The sequence below is a fragment of the Oncorhynchus keta genome, chromosome 1, assembly GCF_023373465.1.
Source record: "Oncorhynchus keta strain PuntledgeMale-10-30-2019 chromosome 1, Oket_V2, whole genome shotgun sequence".
NCBI lineage: Eukaryota > Metazoa > Chordata > Actinopteri > Salmoniformes > Salmonidae > Oncorhynchus > Oncorhynchus keta.
In genome coordinates this window covers 25,246,828-25,266,515 of record NC_068421.1, presented here as the reverse complement: position 1 = coordinate 25,266,515, position 19,688 = coordinate 25,246,828, and the positions used below count along the sequence as shown (strand labels likewise).

Below are 19,688 nucleotides of genomic sequence, written 5' to 3'. Positions count from 1 at the left end.
TGTATTGCCCCCCTTTGTTGAACGGTTACAGTAGGGCTGAAAGGATCCCAGATAGCCCTACGAAAAATGTATTATATGGAATGCAGTAACACGATCATTGCATGAACCTGGATGTCCTACTGAATTTCAAATGGGTGACAAAATTAACAAATGCCGTCTGGAGTTATAAAGTCTCTTCAAAATGATGAGTCCACAGACGACGGCCATCCACTGTAGACTCCAACATGGTAGGAAGCAGAAATGTATTGGTCCCTCAAAGAATATTAAAAGGAATACAAAAAAATGTAATGCAAATGTATTTTCAGAATTTTATTCACCTCACATCACACATCTGAACGCAGGAATCACAAGAGCACAACCTGAAAACAAACATGGTTTTAGATGGGATTTTTAGCAGTAGTCCTCCAACATGCCCCGTTAACATGTTGCGTTTACATTTATGCTAAAACATTAAAAATCAACAATGAATTGTAGTTGAGCGATCTTCAGTGATTTTTAATAGAATGCAGGCTAGTTCCAACAGGAGTACTAGCATAATGCATACCAGTTTATGCTTTCTCTTCCTTCTCTCCCTTCTCTGCCTTCGATGCCTTAGCTGCCTTCTCAGGCTTCTCTGGCTTGTCTGGAACCACAACGCCACCCTCCTCCTCGGGACCCTTGGTGTTACGTGTGTAGATCACCTGCGATCTGTGTTTTGACACCAACTTGATCATGCCTAGAGGGGGGCAGAATGGAACGTGTCAGTTATTTTGTACAGATATTGAAGTTCTATGGTCCCACATCACCAACTGACCCATTCACTGCCCTGACATGTTAAGACAATATCCACAAGACATGATCCTGAAAGAGCAGACATCAAGTTGCAGTGCCAGTCTTCATAGTCACTGATCAGAGCCAATATTTACCAAAACGACAGTATCTTCAAAACCAAATGTTATTGATCACATATTTAGCAGGCATTATAGTGGGTGAAGCAAAATGCTGGTATCTTCTTCCTTTGAAGGAAGACTACTGCCGACTGGGGTTAAAAGTTGTTTTAAAGAGAACTGACGTGCATTAGAAAGTGTTCGCTTTGTAGTAACGCCAAAAAATATTTATTGTTTTATTTGGAAGGCAAGTGAGAAGAGTGTTAAACATGGGTATATGTACATGAGGATTAACACATTTTATTTTTTACATTGGCTCTGTGGCATACCCATATAGTCTGTGCCTTGTAGACTTACTGGGTTTCGCTGTAGCAAAGCTCAAAATTTAACCAGATATAAATCCTCTCAGTAGACTGCCACAGAATGTAGCCTCCCAAAAAACTACACTATTGTAGAGATATGACAGAGCAGTGAACCAGGAAGGAATCCATGCAAAATGGTGCCTGCCTATTCTGACAAGTAATACTATCTGCACTTTTGATATTATGGCTCCAAAATAAAGTTAAATGTTGAAATGAGAGTTCAGTAACTGCTATACATACTTCTCTTACATTACAGTCAGATCTAGTTAACCAACTACTTCCCAATTTCACCAAATTCCCTGAGTGAACACTGGTTGGGAATCAGAGTAGGGTTCAGGGTTTTACCTTTGCTGAGCAGTTCCTGGAGGGCAGCCCTGGCCAGAGAGCCTCTGATCTTTAGCCTCTCGGACACGACTGCTGGTGTGATGAGCTTGTAGTTGGGCACTTCCTTGTTCAACTTTTCGTAGGTGGCCTTGTCGAAGAGGACCAGGTTGTTGAGCTTATCCCTCACCTTTCCCTTGGACCACTTCTGCTCAGGGCAAATGGAGAAGTTGATGATGTTGCTCACACTCCTGACAGTTAAACCATTATGACCCCCAAATGAATATCTAAACTCCCACAAAAAAGGATTGATACCAGGACATACCTTCTTTTTGGCTTTGCCTCCAGATTTGTTGGCTGGATCCTTGTCCTTTTTGGACTTCCCAGAATCCTTCCCCTTCCCCTTGGCGTCCTTAGGAGGCTGTAATAATACAGATCGCAGTACCATTATCCAACTGATGCTGAATTAACCACCACACATTTCCCAAAACTGGTTAACGTTAGCTGGAAATGTTTCAGTGCACTAACAGACAACAGTAATCAGATGGTAGGCTAATAAAAAAAGGTAACCACGAGTCCCCCAATTGGAATTGAACCAAACATGATGTTAATCTTTGAACATTTTAGTGTAACAAAAGTAAAACGTTAGATAAGCCTAAGCCAACTAACTAGGGCCTAGCTAGCATTACATGTTAAAAACTAGCATGTTAACGTTAGTTAACAACCGGCTTCAGTTAGGCCAATAGTGTCTGCAGAGAACTGGCGTCCAGTTTGCATAATCTCATCAATTGATAGATTTTGGTGAGAAATGTCGGCTTGGGATATCTACACATGTGGCCATGGTCGTCTGATCATACAGTGCACAATCAGCACTGCCAGCCGCATGTAACGTTAGCTAGTTACCAAGCATATCCAACTAGAATATGTAACTGAGCCATTCCATCCACAACCACGGTCAGGACGAAGTATATTTTCCAACTACGCATCCTGATCTATTCAGACAGACATTTTCAGAGTCAAATGTTTTGTTCGCCATCGAATTTAATGAAAAACCACGCTAAAGACCTTACCATGATGTCCCACCGTCAAGATGTCGGAGTGAAAGGACGTTCAACCCGTGCACCAGCCACTAAGAGAACCCGTACATGCGGATGTTGAAGTACGGTACTGGGAAATGTAGTTATTGTTTTATATTTCTTGGTTTTAGTCTTAATAATTAAAAGATCTGCGAAATAAATATAGATGCGATCTTAAACAAAAAACAATACGAATGAACACGCAGATAAATATCAACCTCTGTTGAAGATTGTATTTTATTTTGTCTGAAATATTTCCTGTCACCTGATAATTTCGTCAGCTGTGCAAAAAAAGGCAAAGATGGCGATTTTCAGTGTATATGTTGTAAATAAGGCTGGGGGATTAATTTACCAGTATGACAATTATGTACCGAGAGCAGAAGCAGAGAAAACATTCAGCTATCCTTTAGATTTGGTGTTAAAGATCCACGATGAGAAAGTTGTTGTATCATTTGGTCAACGCGATGGAATCCGAGGTACAGTAAGTTGTCAGCAACAGTCAACTGATCACATCAAGGCTTACAAAATGTATATAGTGATAACTGGTAATATGTCATGGTTGGAACTCAAATGTTGCATTGTGCATGTTTATATTTATTGTTAACATTGTGCACGCATACTTCTATTAATTTAGTGGGCCATGCTTTACTGTCCATCAATGGAGTGGATGTCAACGGCAAGTTCACGGCGGATGGGAAGGAGATCATCGAATACTTGAAAGACTCAACAAACTATCCGGTGTCCATACGTTTCGGAAGGGCTCGCTTGAGTTCAAATGAAAAACTGATGTTGGCTTCAATGTTTCATTCGTAAGTAGTTGCAGTTCTCAAGTTATTACACCTGTCTGCTCTAACATGAATAAATCATTTATCTATGGTGACATAGGCGTTTCCATGATCTTGCTGCATGTTGTATTGTACTCTTTCCTAGGTTATTTGCTATTGGTTCACAGTTGTCCCCTGAAGTTGGCAGTTCAGGAATTGAGATGCTGGAGACAGATATGTTTAAACTGCACTGCTTTCAGACACTCACTGGTAAAGCCATCCATTCAAACACTGCTATGATGTCTACATGCAATGCTCTTGTTTTGAAAAACGAAATCTGCCAACATCTTTTTTTATCAGGTATAAAGTTCATTGTGCTGGCAGACCCCCGGCAGTCTGGCATTGACGCACTCCTCAGGAAGATTTACGAGATCTATTCAGACTTCGCACTCAAGAACCCCTTCTACTCTCTGGAGATGCCTATCAGGTAACTGTCACATGTCATATCTGCCCTCTGTCTCTCACATGAGTCAGCCAAGTCATTGATGAGCAACCCTGGTGAGATATATTTTGCCCTCTTGTTACAGGTGTGAACTCTTTGATCAGAATTTGAAGGGTGCATTGGAGATAGCAGAGAAAGCTGCTAACTTTGGACCTGGATCTTGAGCAGAAACAAACCTGAAAAATGTGTACGAAGGCAAATCCAGAGTATCCATTGCTCCAGTTTCTTTTCTTTTTCTGCCAATCCATTGAATTGTGTTTGTTGTGACAGGGAGGCTATAGTACACTGCATATGGGTCAACATGTCTCCAAGCAGTGCTGATATTTCAGAACTAATGTTGAATAACTTGTATGAGAATATGCTATACTGGGATACAATGTAAATACTGAATGTTTTGTTTTTGTATATACTTTAAGAATAAACACCATAACATTTATCATCTCTAGTCTCTTTCCAATGTAATTATTTTTAGAATGAACTAAAACCACAACTTAAGGTATTTTATTCAAGTCTTATATAGTCAAACACATTTCACCCATATGAGTACAGTGCCAATTTAAAAAGAGAGCAGTACATTTGACCATAAAGTGTCTTGGTTTCAAATGATCATATTGACACATTTTCAATTCTTGGATCTGTTTTATGCCATGAGCATTGAAAAGAGTTAACACAACATGGTTGATGTATTTGCATCTGAATACATCTTCAGTGAAAATAAATATTCCCTCGCTCAACTCCATGTCTCACCATCTCTTAAAATAAGAATATACAGGACCATGTCTCCCGTCAATACAATTGAGCCTTTTTCAAATCAAAAACACTTAATAAATAAGAATGTACATTCTTATCCTAAATTTCCTACATTGACAGCAGAGAGTTGGTGTAGTGTTCAGTCAGTCTTCTTGGGGATGTGACCCATCTTGGTTCTGATGTTCCGCAGCAGGAAAAAGCAGATGGTAGTGATGAGACAAGTCATCTCTGCTACCCAGAAGGCCATTTCCCAACTGTGGTGCTTGGCGATGGTGCTGAACGGCAGTCCAGAGCAGAAGCCACCAACTGAACGATACAGGAATGTCAATTAGGCTGGTTCTCATAAATAGGATATACAGATTTAGTTGTTGAACTACACTACCGGTCAAAAGTTTTAGAACACCTAATTCAAGTGTTTTATTTTCAACATTGTAGAATAATAGTGCACATTAAAACTATGAAATAACACATATGGAATCATGCAGTAACCCAAAAAGTGTTATATGAAAATATATTTTATATTTGAGATTCTTCAAATAGCCACCCTTTGCCTTGACAGCTTTGCACACTCTTGGCATTCTCTCAACCAGCTTCACCTGGAATACTTTTCCAACAGGAGTTCTCACATATGCTGAGCACTTGTTGGCTGCTTTTCCTTCAGTCTGCGGTCCGTCTCATCACAAACCCTCTCAATTTGGTTGAGGTCGGGGGATTATGGAGGCCAGGTCATCTGATGCAGCACTCCATTACTCTCCTTGGTAAAATAGCCCTTACACAGCCTGGAGGTGTGTTGGGTCATTGTCCTGTTGAAAAACAAATGATAGTCCCACTAAGTGCAAACCAGATGGGATGGCGTTTCGCTGCATAATGCTGCCGTAGCCATGCTGGTTAAGTGTACCTTGAATTCGAAATAAATCACTGACCATGTCACCAGGAAAGAAACACCATCACACGTTCTCCATGCTTCACGGTGGGAACTACACATCCTTTCACCTACTCTGTGTCTCGCAAAGACACGGTGGTTGGAAACAAAACTCTCCAATTTGGACTCTAGACCAAAGGACAAATTTCCACCGGTCTAATGTCCATTACTTGTGTTTCTTGGCCCAAGCAAGTCTCTTCTTCTTATTGGTGTCCTTTAGTAGTGGTTTCTTTGCAGCAATTTGACCATGAAGGCCTGATTCACAATGTCTCCTCTGAACAGTTGATGTTGAGATGCGTCTGTTACTTTAACTCTGTGAAGCATTTATTTGGGCTTGGAACTCAAACTTATCTTCTGCAGCAGAGATAACTGGGACTTCCATTCCTGTGGCGGTCCTCAGAGCCAGTTTCATCATAGCACTTGATGGTTTTGGCGACTGCACTTGAAGAAACTTTAAAAGTTCTTGAAATTTTCCGGATTGACTGAGGTTCATGTCTTATTATGGACTGTCGTTTCTCTTTGCTTACTTGAGCTGTTGCCAAAATATGAACTTGGTATTTTATCAAATAGGGCTATCTTCTGTATACCCCCTACCTTGTCCCAACTCAACTGATTGGCTCAAACGCATTAAGGAGGAAAGAAATTCCACAAATTAACTTTTAGCAAGGCACATCTGTTAATTGAAATGCATTCCAGGTGACTAACTCATGAAGCTGGTTGAGAGAATGCCAAGTGTGTGCAAAGCTGTCATCAAGGCAAAGGTTGGCTATTTGAAGAATCTCAAATATACTATATATTTTGATATGTTTAACACTTCTTTGGTTACTATATGATTCCAAATGTGTTATTTCATAGTTTTGATGTCTACTCTATTATTGTACAATGTAGAAAATAGTAAAAATAAAGAAAAACCCTTGAATGAGTAGGTGTTCTAAAACTTTTGACCGGTAGTGTACCTGTCTGGTACTGCTAGTAAAGCCAAGACACCAGAATACAATACAACAAAATGTGAGAAAAGCATTCATTAGAATTTGAGACAATTTGGTTAAGATAAACTTACTGTTGGCCATTAAGGCAACAATAGCATGTGACGTTCCACAATAGTTTGAAGGAGCACTCTCATTGGCTATCACGCCAAACAAGGCTATTGGTCCGTAAGATGAGAAGCCAAATGTAGCCCCCAAGAAGAGGATCCACATCTGAATTTATAAAATAAAAAACAAAGCATGAACTAACAAACAGACTAATAGTGTATTGGCTCTGAAAGGAGTTTTGATGGAACATGATGTGTTTACTATACCTTTGGGCTGTCTGGCGTGACAGTGATCCGGAATAGATACATGGAACCAAACATCCCAGCCATCATTGAGATCAAGAGAAAATGACGGGGGTTTCCATGGCTTTTCATGCCTTGCTGTACAAAAAGAAATACAGTACCTTACAAACACTGCAGTGATTTGAATAGAGCTCTGAATTAGTGTATGATGCCACTATAAACCCACTTGTGCCACAGCCTTGTCAGAGAAGTATCCTGCAGCTAAACTGCCCAACAGGCCTCCCACCTCTAGGGCACTCATGTAGGAACTGCCTGTGAAAAAGAGATGCATTCAGTCAAACTTAACCAGAGGCAGTTATTATTGAGTTATCAACCGCAGTCTACTGCATACTGGTAAAACAGGCAGGTTCGCGGCTTTAGTGGTCACTAGCTGGCACTAAAGGTCGACCGATTAATCGGAATGGCCGAATAATTAGGGCTGATTTCAAGTTTTCACAACAATCGGTAATCTGTATTTTTGGACACCGATTTGCAATTATTTATTTTTTACACCTTTATTTAACTTGGCAAGTCAGTTAAGAACACATTCTTATTTTCAATGACGGCCGAGGAACGGTGGGTTACTGCCTTGTTCAGGGGCAGAACAACAGATTGTTACCTTGTCAGCTCTGGGATTCATTTTTGTAACCCTCCAGTTTACTAGTCCGAAGCTCTAACCACCTGCCTTACATTGCACTCCACGAGGAGCCTGCGTGGCAGGCTGACTACCTGTTACGCGAGGGCAGCAAGAAGCCAAGGTAAGTTGCTAGCCAGCATTAAACTTACCTTATAAAAAACAATCCATCTAAACATAATCACTAGTTAACTACACATGGTTGATGATATTACTAGTTTATCTAGCGTGTCCTGCATTGCATAAAATTGATGCGGTGCCTGTTCATTTCTCATCGAATCACAGCCTACTTTCGACAAACGGGTGATGATTTAACAAGCGCATTTGCAAAAAAAGCACTGTCGTTGCACCAATGTACCTAACCATAAACATCAATGCCTTTCTTTAAAATCAATACACAAGTATATATTTTTACACCTGCATATTTAGTTAATATTGCCTGCTAACCTGAATTTCTTTTCACTAGGGAAATTATGTCACTTCTCTTGCGTTCCGTGCAAGCAGTCAGGGTATATGCAGCAGTTTGGGCCGCCTGGCTCGTTGCGAACTGTGTGAAGTCCATTTTTTCCTAACAAAGACCGTAGTTCATTTGCCAGTATTGTATATAATTATGACATAACAGCAATATTTAGACTTATGGATGCCACCCATTAGATAAAATACGGAACGGTTCTGTATTTCACTGAAAGAATAAACGTTTTGTTTTCAAAATGATAGTTTACGGATTTGACCATATTAATGACCTAAGGCTTGTATTTCTGTGTGTAACTATGTTATAATTAAGTCAATGATTTGATATTTGATAGAGCAGTCTGACTGAGCGGTGGTAGGCAGCAGCAGGCTCGTAAGCATTCATTCAAACAGCACTTTCGTGCGTTTGCCAGCAGCTCTTCGCGTGCTTCAAGCATTGAGCTGTTTATGACTTCAAGCCTATCAACTCCCGCGATTAGGCTGGTGTAATCGATGTGAAATGGCTAGCAAGTTAGTGGGTTGCGCACTAATAGCGTTTCAATCGGTGACGTCACTCGCTCTGAGACCTTGAAGTAGTTGTGGAGAGATGGGTAACGATGCTTCGAGGGTGGCTGTTGTCAATGTGTTCCTGGTTTGAGGCGAGGAGAGGGACAGAAGCTATACTGTTACACTGGCAATACTAAAGTACCTATAAGAACATTCAATAGTCAAAGGTATATGAAATACAAATGGTAGAGAGAGAAATAGTCCTATAATTCCTATCATAACTACAACCTAAAACTTCTTAGTTGGGAATATTGAAGACTCATGTTAAAAGGAACCACCAGCTTTCATATGTTCCCATATTCTGAGCAAGGAAATTAAATGTTATCTTTTTTACATGGCACATATTGCACTTTTACTTTCTTCTCCAACACTTTGTTTTTGCATTACCTAAACCAAATTTAACATGTTTCATTATTTATTTGAGGCTAAATTTATATTATTGATGTATTATATTAAGTTAAAATAAGTGTTCATTCAGTATTGTTGTAATTGTCATTATTACAAAAAATAAAAATAAAAATAAAATAGTCAGATTAATCGGTATCGGCTTTTTTTTGGGGTCCTCCAATAATCGTTATCGGCATTGAAAAATCATAATCGGCCGACCTCTAGCTGGCACAGTCATGAAATCTGATTTTAAACCCAACCTTAACGACACTGCTAACCCTAACGCCTAACCTAATCCCTAACCTTAAATTAATAACAAAAAGCACATTTTTGTTTCAATACATTTTTACAATATAGCCAATTTTTACATTGCAGCTGGCCTATCTAAGAGCAAATCACTGTTCTGCCTCCAGGATAAGACTCATGACAATACACGTTAACCTGCGTAAAAAGAGGGAAAACGCAGGTCTTAATGTATCAGACTTCCATACCCATGAGTGTTGACTGGCCCTTGTCCTGGATGAGGAAGAGTTGGCCCCAGTCAGTGCAGGCCGTCTTCACCCCAAACACCACCAGGTAGCCCACAGACAGCAGCCACAGGTAGGGGGACAGGATGAACTCTTTGAAGGTGGTCTCATCACTGGATGAGCCTGGTAAGGGAGAGGGGTTTCAGTCACACTAGCACATCACTTAGAGTGTGCATGATCTTGAACTTGTTCACGCTAGCGTGTGAGGGATCACTGGGTGCAAAGTCCATTAACACAGAGTTTTACTGACCTTACACACAATTGCACATGCAGACAATACACAAAAAGGCATGTGTTCAAAATAAAATCTGTGCATGTCAGTCACACATATTTTGCAATGTTTCAACCACAGGACAAGAAGAGGTTAGCTCCCAGCTCTGACCTGCTTTGCCCTTCTTGGCCCCCCCAGTGTCTATGTTGGGCAAGCCCACGTCTTTGGGCTCATTCCTGATCAACAGCAGGCAGACGAAGGAGACCACACAACAGGAGAGGCCTGAGATGGACAGGGTCGTCCTCCAGCTGTAGCTCTGGGCCATCAACGTTGCAATAATGGGGCCTAAACTCCCAGCCAGGTTCATACTGCAGGACAGAATCGCCCACCAAGTCCCAAACTGAGAGGGCTCGAACCACTGAGGAGCAGAAGGGAATGACATTTCATAATATCAGACTAGTGATGTGCTTCATGGCTTGACACGACTAGTATTGAATGGACAGGGATATACAAAATGGTACTGACTGACCAGTATTTTAACAGTGCAGGCAATTGATTTATATGTGTCTGACAGCTTCATATCCAGTGGACTACAGTGTTACTTCCTGGTCCTACCTTGCGCAGCACCCTGCCACATGGGGGCCACCCCAGGCCCTGACCCAGGCCGTTGAGGAACCAGAGGCCAGAGAAAATGGCCACAGTAGAGGACCAGGAGAAGACCACATTGATGGCACCCACCATGAACAGGCCAATGGAGAAGAGCCAGCGGGCACTGATCTGATCCGACAACACACCGCTGATGAACTTGCTTATAGCATAGGCCAGAGACTGGCTACTAGTGATCATGCCTGAGGGATAGTGCACACAGAGGCAGAACGCAATGTTTAATTGATTTTGGTACTAATATAAACATACACAAAGCATTAACTGATGTATCCCCATATGATCGTTCAATTAAACCAATCAGTCAGACCACTATCAGCAGTATCTAAACTTTAGATGTTAATTGTCATTAGGGACGTGCAAGACAGAAAGAGAGGAAAAGACAATAGTGAGGCTCCTCTTACCCAGGTCATCTTTGTCCAGCTTGATCTCTTGCATGAGAGAGGGCATCACAAAGGAAAAGGTCTTCCTGTTGAAGTAGTACAGCGTATAGCCCACAAACATGGCCAGGAAAATGGTGGTGCGGTAATATCCATACCCTGCGGTTGCCATGGTGTTTGCAGTGCAAAAAAAGTGCTAAATAATAGAGGATTATAAAACAAAACTACAGAGTAGTAGTTGTTCGAGTGTGAAATACTTCTGCCACCAGTGACTGAACTTTGGTGTCAGGATCCACAGTGCAGAGCAGAGCTGGTTAGAAGAGGGAGAGAGAGCTGTAATCAATAGTTGGGGTTAATGGTCAACTTCTTTACTCTAAGACTGATTTCCCCTGCCTTATCCGAGTTCTACAAGGGCCAAAGGGAAGATAATGGAATTGACCTACTCCGATGCTGTTATCTTCTGTAATGCTGCTTGTATTGTCCAACAGTCTGTAAAAAAAAATGAAAGACACTCCTGATTCTTATTATATACCTTTCACCCCCCTCTTGCTGATCCTGACTGTTCCTCCCTGCTGGTGTGCCTGGATGTTATTGAATGTTCTTAGTTAATGATTCATTGGAGAGTCCAATGGTGACTGCAAGCCCAGAGGGTGGATCCTCCTCAGCCCAGGGAGTGTGTGATGAGAGATGACCATCAGCACAAAACACAACCCCATTATCACAGTGGGTTGGTTTGTGTGAAAATGCATCATTAGCTAGGTTTCCATCCAATTGGCAACATATTTTCATGTAAATAACACAAAGGAAATATGCGCATTTTCCCAACAGTGGTGTTTCCAAACTGACTTGTTGCAGATAAAAATCTGTGCGCGATGACGTTGTGCACACAACATACACTTCTTCGCAACATTTGTTATGTACCTAATAAAAATCTAAAGTTCTGTGTGTTTCCGTCACATTTTCGATAGCAAAATGTACCTACTCTGGTCTTGGCACGTGCGCTCTAGCCAACAGCTCGCAGATACAGTGCGGATAAACTAGTCTACATTATGAGATTATAGCGAGAATATTTGTATTTGTCGAACGGTAGTCAAGCATCGATCATCTGCGGGAATACACTACTGAGAATGTGGCCGTAACTCCAATCACTGAATTAAATATTAACCATATGTATATGAACTGAATATGCTTGTCAACAGCCAGTGATCATTATTATTTAATTTTTTAACCTGTAGCCTAATCTGATTGACTGTTACCGTCAATCTAATGATTTATAGCAATTGATCGTCAGTTGCGATAGAGCTTTGATAACTTATAATTTAATTAATTGAACATGGCCATTAATAATTGCATAATAACAAGGCCACAACAATTCACCCAAAAATTATAGGCTATTTATTAAATTGGTCTGCCAGCTGCAGGTAGGCTAAACAAGTGGAACAAATGGATTTGCAATGACTCCAGCGATATAGTTATTTCAACATATTTATTTTATCAAATGGTAGACTACAATGGCATAATATAAGTTATGTAACTCCCTGGCATGCTTCTGTTATGAGGAAAAGTCCTCAATGAAACTGAAATTAAATGTGGAGAATGACACATTTGCATCTGTTTACCATCAAGTAGCCTACTAATTAAAACATTTAATAAAGTTGCCAATATTGTGTTTCAATTTTGTAGTTCAGTAATTTTTGGGGTTGTCCCGCTTTACCAACCATAGCTACAGTTGAAGTCGATAGTTTACATACACTTAGGATGGAGTCATTAAACCAACCACTCCACAAATTTCTTGTTAACAGACTATAATTTTGGCAAGTTGGTTAGGACATCTACTTTGTGCATGACACAAGTAATTTTCCCAACAATTGTTTACAGACAGATTATTTCGTTTTTATTTCACTGTATCACAATTCTAGTGGGTCAGAAGTTTACTACACTAAATTGACTGTGCCTTTAAACAGTTTAGAAAATCCCAGAAAATGTTGTAATGGCTTTAGAAGCTTCTGATAGGCTAATTGACATCACTTGAGTCAGCAACAGAACAACAGCAAAGGACCTTGTGAAGATGCTGGAGGAAACAGGTACAAAAGTATATATATCCACAGTAAAACAAGTCCTATATCGACATAACCTGAAAGGCCGCTCAGCAAGGAAGAAGCCACTGCTCCAAAACCGCCATAAAAAAGCCAGACTATGGTTTGCAACTGCACATGGAGACAAAGATCGTACTTTTTGGAGAAATGTCCTCTAGTTTGATGAAACAAAATAGAACTGTTTGGCCATAATGACCATCGTTATGTTTGGAGGAAAAAGGGGGAGGTTTGCAAGCCGAAGAACACCATCCTAACTGTGAAGCAAGGGGGTGGCAACATCATGTTGTGGGGTGCTTTGCTGCAGGAGGAACTGGTGCACTTCACAAGATAGATGGCATCATGAGGTAGGACAAATGTGGATATATTGAAGCAACATCAGTCATGAAGTTAATGCTTGGTCGCAAATGAGTCTTCCAAATGGACAATGACCCAAGCATACTTCCAAAGTTGTGGAAAAATGGCTTAAGGACAACAAAGTCAAGGTATTGAAGTGGCCATCATAAAGCCCTGACCTCAATCCCATAGAAAATTTGTGGGCAGAACTGAAAAAGCATGTGCGAGCAAGGAGGCCTACAAACCTGACTCAGTTACACTAGCTCTATCAGGAGGAATAGGCCAAAGAGCAAAAACCAAGCCACGAGGTCAAAGGAATTGTTCGTAGAGCTCCGAGACAGGATTGTGTCAAGGCACAGATCTGGGGAAGGGTACCAAAAAAATTCTGCAGCATTGAACATCCCAAAAAATACAGTGGCCTCCATCATTCTTACATGGAAGAAGTTTGGAACCACTAAGACTCTTCCTAGAGGTGGCCACCCGGCCAAAGAAGGGCCCTGGTGAGGGAGGTGACCAAGAACCCAATGGTCAATCTGACTGACCTCCAGAGTTCCTCTGTGGAGATGGGAGAACCTTCCAGAAGGACAACCATCTCTGCAACACTCCACCAATCAGGCCTTTATGGTAGAGTGGCCAGATGGAAGCCACTCCTCAGATTAAGGCAAATGACAGCACACTTGGAGTGTGCAAAAAGGCACCTAAAGGACTCAAGTTTCTCTAGTCTGATGAAACCAAGATTGAACTCTTTGGCCTGAATGCAAAGCGTCAAGTCTGGAGGAAATCTGGCACCATCTCTATGGTGAAGCATGGTGGTGGCAGCATCATGCTGTGGGGATGTTTTTCAGCTGTAGGGATTGGGAGACTAGTCAGGATCGAGGGAAAGATGAACGGAGCAAAGTACAGAGAGATCCTTGATGAAAACCTGCTCCAGAGTGCTCAGGACCTGACTGGGGGCGAAGTTTCACCTTCCAACAGTACAACGACCCTAAGCATACAGCCAAGAGAATGCAGGAATGGCTTTGGGACAAGTCTCTGAATGTCCTTGAGTGGCCCAGCCAGAGCCCGGAATTGAACCCGATCGAACATCTCTGGCGAGACCTGAAAATAGCTGTGCAGTGATGAGTTTGAGAGGATCTGCAGAGAATAATGGGAGAAACTCCCTAGTTACAGGTGTGCCAAGCTTGTAGCGTCATACCCAAGAAGACTCAAGGCTGTAATTGCTGCCAAAGGTGCTACAACAAAGTACTAGTTAAAGGGTCTGAATACTTATTCTAAAATATTTTTTCCCCTTATCAATCTACACACAAAAAAATGAATAAAAAAATGAAATATCACATTTATATAAGGCTGTAACTTAACAAAATGTGGAAAAAGTCAAGGGGTCTGAATACTTTCCGAATGCACTGTATATCTATGAGCAAAATCTTTTGATATCGGTGTGTGTGCATGCATTTTGCAAAATTCTATATAAAAGTTTTACTGTGCTTTCAGAAAGTATTCATACACCTTGACTTGTTCCACATTTTGTTGTGTTATAGCCTGAATTCAACATGAATTAAATATATTTTATTGGCACCCATCTACACACAATTCCCATAATGACAAAGTGAAAACATGTTCACTTTTTGGCAAATTTATTTAAAATCAAATACATAAATATTTAATTTACCTAAGTATTCAAAATGAGTCACATGTTAGAATCACCTTTGGTAGCTATTACAGCTGTGAGTCTTTCTCAATCATCATGTTATGGGTATGCTTGTCATCGGCAAGGACAAGGGAGTTTGTTAGGATAAAAGAAACGGAGCAGAGCTAAGCACAGGCAAAATCCTAGAGGAAAACCTTGGAGACAAATTCCCCTTTCAGCAGGACAATAACCTAAAACACAATGCCAAATATACACTGGAGTTTCTTACCAAGACTACATAAATCTTCCTGAGTGGCCTAGTTACAGTTAACTTAAATAGGCTTGAAAATCTATGGCAAGACTTGAAAATGGCTGTCTAGCAATGATGATCAACAACCAACTTGACAAGAGTTTGAAGAATTTCAAAAGAAAAATGTGCAAATATTGTACAATCTAGGTGTACAATGCTTTTAGAGACTTACTAGCCACCATCATACTAGAAAGTTTGAAGAGTGGTACTTAGTGATGTGTTGTATTTGCCACAAACATAACACTTTTTATTCAGGACATAAAGTTAATATCTTTGCCACATGTTTATCAGTTTTACTTTAGCGCCTTGTTGGAAACAGGATGCATGTTTTGGAATATTTGTATTCTGTACAGGCACCCTTATTTTCACTTTGTCATTTAGGTTAGTATTGTGGAGTAACTACAATGTTGTTGATTCATCCTCAGTTTTCTCCTATCACAGGCATTCAGCTCTATATCTGTTTTAAATGAGTTTGGAAGGATGCCCAGTATTGACTGGGTGTACTGATACACCATAATTAATAACTTCACCATGCTCAAAGGGATATTCAATGTCTGTTTGTTTTTTTACCCATCTACCAATAGGTGCCGTTCTTTGTGAAGCATTGGAAAACCTCCCTGGTCTTTGTGGTTGAATCTGTGTTTTAAATTCACTGCTCGATTGAAGCACCTTACAGATAATTGCATGTGTTGGGTACAGAGATGAGGTAGTCATTCAACAATTATGTTAAACACTATTATTGCACAGAGTAATTTTTAGCAACTTATTATGTGACTTGTTAAGCACATTTTTACACCTGACCTGAATTTATTTAGGCTTGGCATAACAAAGGGGTTGAGTACTTGTTGAATCAAGATTTATAGTTCTTATAGCCTTTAGCTGTACATTTTTCCTACTCCTCCTCTGTTCCTCTGGTGATGTAACTATAACATTTTCCGACAAGATAGAGCTGCCAAAGGGGACGGAGTTGCAATCTACTGCATAGACAGCCTGCAGAGTTCTATCATACTATCCAGGTCTGTGCCCAAACAATTCGAGCTTCTACTTCTAAAAATCCACCTTTCCAAAAACAAGTCTCTTATCGTTGCCACTTGTTATAGACCACCTTCTGCCCCCAGCTGTGCCTTGGAAACCATATGCAAATGTATTGCCCCCTATCTTCACCTACGCTAGATGCCCTCAATCTCACACAAATTTTCAATGAACCTACCAGGTACAACCCCAAATCTGTAAACACGGGCACCCCCATAGATATCATCCTGACCAACCTGCCCTCTAAATACACCTCTGCTGTCTTCAACCAGGATCTCAGCAATCACTGCCTCATTGCCTGTGTCTGTAATGAATCTGTGGTCAAACAACCACCCCTCATCACTGTCAAACGCTTCCTAAAACACTTCAGTGGGCAGGCTTTTCTAATCGACCTCGCCAAGGTATCCTGGAAGGATATTGACCTAATTCCATCAGTAGAGGTTGCCTGGTTATTCTTTAAAAGTGCTTTCCTCACCATCTTAAATAAGCATGCCCCATTAATAAAAAAAAACAGGAACAGATATAGCCCTTGGTTCACTCCAGACCTGACTGCCCTTGACCAGCACAAAAACATCCTGTGGCATACTGCATTAGAATCGAATAGCTGCCGCGATATGCAACTTTTCAGGGAAGTTAGGAACCAATATACACAGGCAGTTAGGAAAGCAAAGGCTAGCTTTTTCAAACAGAAATTTGCATCCCGTAGCACAAAATCCAAAAGGTTCTGGGACACTGTAAAGTCCATGGATAATAAGAGCACCTCCTCCCGGCTGCCCACTGCACTGGGGCTAGGAAACATTGTCACCACCGATAAATCCACGATAATTGAGAATTTCAACAAGCATTTTTCTATGGCTGGCCATGCTTTCCACCTGGCTACCCCTACCCCGGTCAACAGCCCTGCACTCCACACAGCAACTCGCCCAAGCCTCCCCCATTTGTCCTTCACCCAAATTCAGGTAGCTGATGTGCTGAAAGAGTTGAAAAATCTGGACCCCTACATATCAGCTGGGCTAGACAATCTGACAATCTGGACCCTGTCTTTCTAAAAATTATCCTCCGCAATTGGTGCAACCCCTATTTCTAGCCTGTTCAACCTCTCTTTCATATCATCTGAAATCCACCAAAGATTGGAAAGCTGCCACGGTCACCCCCCTCTTCAAAGGGGAAGACACTCTCGACCCAAATTGCTACAGACCTATATCTATCCTACCCTGCCTTTCTAAGGTCTTCAAAAGCCAAGTTAACAAACAGATCACCGACCATTTCGAATCCCACCGTACCTCCGTTATGCAATCTGGTTTCCGAGCTGTTTGGGTGCATCTCAGCCACGCTCGAAGGTCCTAAACGATATCATAACCGCCATCGATAAAAGACAATACCGTGCAGCCGTATTCAGCGACCTGGCCAAGGCTTTCGACTCTGTCAATCACCACATTCTTATCGGCAGACTCAACAGCCTTGGATTCTCAAATGACTGCCTCGCCCGGTTCACCAACTACTTCTCAGACAGAGTTCAGTGTGTCAAATCGGAGGGCCTGTTGTCCGAACCTCTGGCAGTCTCTATGGGGGTGCCACAGGGTTCAATTCTCAGACTTTTTTCTCTGTATACATCAATGATGTCGCTATTGCTGCTGGTGATTCTCTGAACCACCTCTATGCAGACAACACCATTCTGTATACTTCTGGCCCTTCTTTGGACACTGTGTTAACTAACCTCCAGATGAGCTTCAATGCCATACAACTCTTCATCTGTGGCCTCCAACTGCTCTTAAATACAAGTAAAACTAAATGCATGCTCTTCAACCAATCGCTGCCCCCACCTGCACGCCCGACTAGCATCACTACTCTGGACGGTTCTGACCTAGAATATGTGGACAACTACAAATACCTAGATGTCTGGCGAGACTAAACTCTCCTTCCAGACTCACATTAAGCATCTCCAATCCAAAATTAAATCTAGAATCGGGCTTCCTATTTCGCAAACAAGGCATCCTTCACTCATGCTGCCAAACATACCCTCGTAAAACTGACTATCCTGCCAATCCTAGACTTCGGCGATGTCCTTTACGAAATAGCCTGCAATACTCTACTCAGAAAACTGGATGTAGTCTATCACAGTGCCATCCGTTTTGTCACCAAATCCCCATATACTACCCACCACTGCGACCTGTATGCTCTCGTTGGCTGGCCATCGCTTCATATTCATCGCCAAACCCACTGGCTCCAGGTCATCTATAAGTCTTTGCTAAGTAAAGCCCTGTCTTATCTCAACTCACTGGTCACCATAGCAGCACTCACCCGTAGCACCCGCTTCAGCAGGTATATTTCCCTGGTCACCCCCAAAGCCTATTCCTCCTTTGGCCGCCTTTCCTTCCAGTTCTCTGCTGCCAATGACTGGACCGAATTGTTAAAAAAAAAATCACTGAAGCTGGAGACTCATATCACCCTCACTAACTTTAAGCACCAGCTGTCAGAGCAGCTCACAGATCACTGCACCTGTACATTGCCCATCTGTAAATAGCCCATCCAACTACCTCATCCCCATATTGTCATGTATTTTTATTTTTTTTACTCCTTTGCACCCCAGTATCTCTACTTGCACATCCATCACTCCAGTGTTTAATTGCTAAATTGTTACTTCGCCACTACTGCCTTACCTCCCTAATCTTCTCATTTGCACACATATAGATTTTTTTCTGTTGTGTTATTGACTGTACATTTGTTTATTCCATGTGTAACTCTTTGTTGTTGTTTGTGTCGCACTGCTTTGCTTTATCTTGGCCAGGTCGCAGTTGTAAATGAGAACTTGTTCTCAACTGGCCTACCTGGTTAAATAAAGGTGAAATAAAATACATTTCAGCTTTTCATTTTTAAATAGTTTGTAAAACTTTTTAATTTAAAAAAAAATGTATCCCACTTTGACATCATGGGGTATTGTGTGTATGCCAGTGACACAAAATCTAAATGTAATCGATTTTAAATTCAGGCTGTAGCACAACAAAATGTGGAAAAGGGCAAAGGGTGTGAATACTTTTCTGCTCTTTACCTGTCTCGTTAGTCCACGTTTCTTGTTAACATAAACTGCCTTCCACTGGGCGCACACTGGTTGAATCAACGTTGTTTGCACGTCTATGCAATGACATTACTTGAAGAAACATAGAAATAGACGTTGAATCGACTTACGTCTGTGCCCAGTGGGCTATTTCTTTCCATTTCTGTACACCAAGCCCGATACTCAAGTCAATGACCACGCTACCACAAACATGACCTTTCTTTCGAAAATGCCATGAACTATGATGTGTCATCATGACGGTGTGTTACATAGTTGCTGGGTTGTCTCGTTTGTAGAGATTAGGTACTTTGGCGCCACTTAGTGAGCACAACGTGTGATGTACCACCTCCACCATACAGCAACCTGCGTTGCACATTTTGTATATTATATCGAACATGCTGCATGCATGCACTGAAACCAAACATTGTATCAAGGCACCTCTGATTCACCTTAATAGAAAGTCTACACGACAATAGATGATTCATCTGGCTGTGTCAAGAGGGCGGGTACAGAGGCCACGTGGACTCTTCTGTTTTAA

The 19,688-nt window shown here is 41.4% G+C and overlaps 3 protein-coding genes across 8 annotated transcripts; 1 reads left to right on the top strand and 2 right to left on the bottom strand.

The window, feature by feature from the left end:
* Positions 1-294: 294 nt before the first annotated feature.
* LOC118399407 (40S ribosomal protein S25-like) lies at positions 295-2,769 on the bottom strand. The gene is made up of 5 exons (XM_035795588.2): positions 2,620-2,769; positions 1,875-1,970; positions 1,574-1,757; positions 545-715; positions 295-359 (listed from the first exon to the last, which is right to left on the bottom strand). The coding sequence occupies exons 1-4, from the start codon at positions 2,620-2,622 to the stop codon at positions 549-551; spliced, it is 450 nt and encodes a 149-aa protein (XP_035651481.1). The 5' UTR covers positions 2,623-2,769; the 3' UTR covers positions 295-359; positions 545-548.
* Positions 2,770-2,893: 124 nt separating this feature from the next.
* On the top strand, positions 2,894-4,332 carry trappc4 (trafficking protein particle complex subunit 4). Its single transcript, XM_035795393.2, has 5 exons — positions 2,894-3,101; positions 3,260-3,434; positions 3,556-3,659; positions 3,750-3,876; positions 3,977-4,332. The coding sequence occupies exons 1-5, from the start codon at positions 2,927-2,929 to the stop codon at positions 4,053-4,055; spliced, it is 660 nt and encodes a 219-aa protein (XP_035651286.1). The 5' UTR covers positions 2,894-2,926; the 3' UTR covers positions 4,056-4,332.
* Positions 4,333-4,376: 44 nt separating this feature from the next.
* slc37a4a (solute carrier family 37 member 4a) lies at positions 4,377-19,390 on the bottom strand. Of its 6 annotated transcripts, none has more exons than XM_035794568.2 (10): positions 19,145-19,386; positions 11,141-11,186; positions 10,722-11,007; positions 10,270-10,502; positions 9,826-10,072; positions 9,408-9,566; positions 7,066-7,151; positions 6,864-6,977; positions 6,624-6,762; positions 4,377-4,947 (listed from the first exon to the last, which is right to left on the bottom strand). In XM_035794568.2, the coding sequence occupies exons 3-10, from the start codon at positions 10,867-10,869 to the stop codon at positions 4,781-4,783; spliced, it is 1,293 nt and encodes a 430-aa protein (XP_035650461.1). In that variant the 5' UTR covers positions 10,870-11,007; positions 11,141-11,186; positions 19,145-19,386; the 3' UTR covers positions 4,377-4,780. The 6 variants fall into 6 exon arrangements, with proteins under 6 accessions (XP_035650461.1, XP_035650593.1, XP_035650710.1 ...); XM_035794700.2 differs by having other exon boundaries at positions 19,282-19,385; XM_035794817.2 differs by lacking the exon at positions 11,141-11,186 and having other exon boundaries at positions 19,282-19,390.
* Positions 19,391-19,688: the final 298 nt, after the last annotated feature.

Excerpts from the sequence above, each read along its gene's own strand:
- LOC118399407 (XM_035795588.2), bottom strand. Across the intron at positions 1,758-1,874 it reads GAGGCAAAGCCAAAAAGAAG|AAGTGGTCCAAGGGAAAGGT; the intron begins GTATGTCCTGGT and ends TGCCCTGAGCAG. Across the intron at positions 716-1,573 it reads CCAGGAACTGCTCAGCAAAG|GCATGATCAAGTTGGTGTCA; the intron begins GTAAAACCCTGA and ends GCCCCCCTCTAG.
- trappc4 (XM_035795393.2), top strand. The coding sequence starts at position 2,927 with ATGGCGATTTTCAGTGTATATGTTGTAAATAAGGCTGGGGGATTAATT. Across the intron at positions 3,102-3,259 it reads TCAACGCGATGGAATCCGAG|TGGGCCATGCTTTACTGTCC; the intron begins GTACAGTAAGTT and ends CTATTAATTTAG. Across the intron at positions 3,435-3,555 it reads TTGGCTTCAATGTTTCATTC|GTTATTTGCTATTGGTTCAC; the intron begins GTAAGTAGTTGC and ends ACTCTTTCCTAG.
- slc37a4a (XM_035794488.2), bottom strand. The coding sequence starts at position 19,311 with ATGGAAAGAAATAGCCCACTGGGCACAGAC. Across the intron at positions 10,073-10,269 it reads GTGGCAGGGTGCTGCGCAAG|TGGTTCGAGCCCTCTCAGTT; the intron begins GTAGGACCAGGA and ends TCTGCTCCTCAG. Across the intron at positions 6,978-7,065 it reads CTGACAAGGCTGTGGCACAA|CAAGGCATGAAAAGCCATGG; the intron begins GTGGGTTTATAG and ends CTTTTTGTACAG.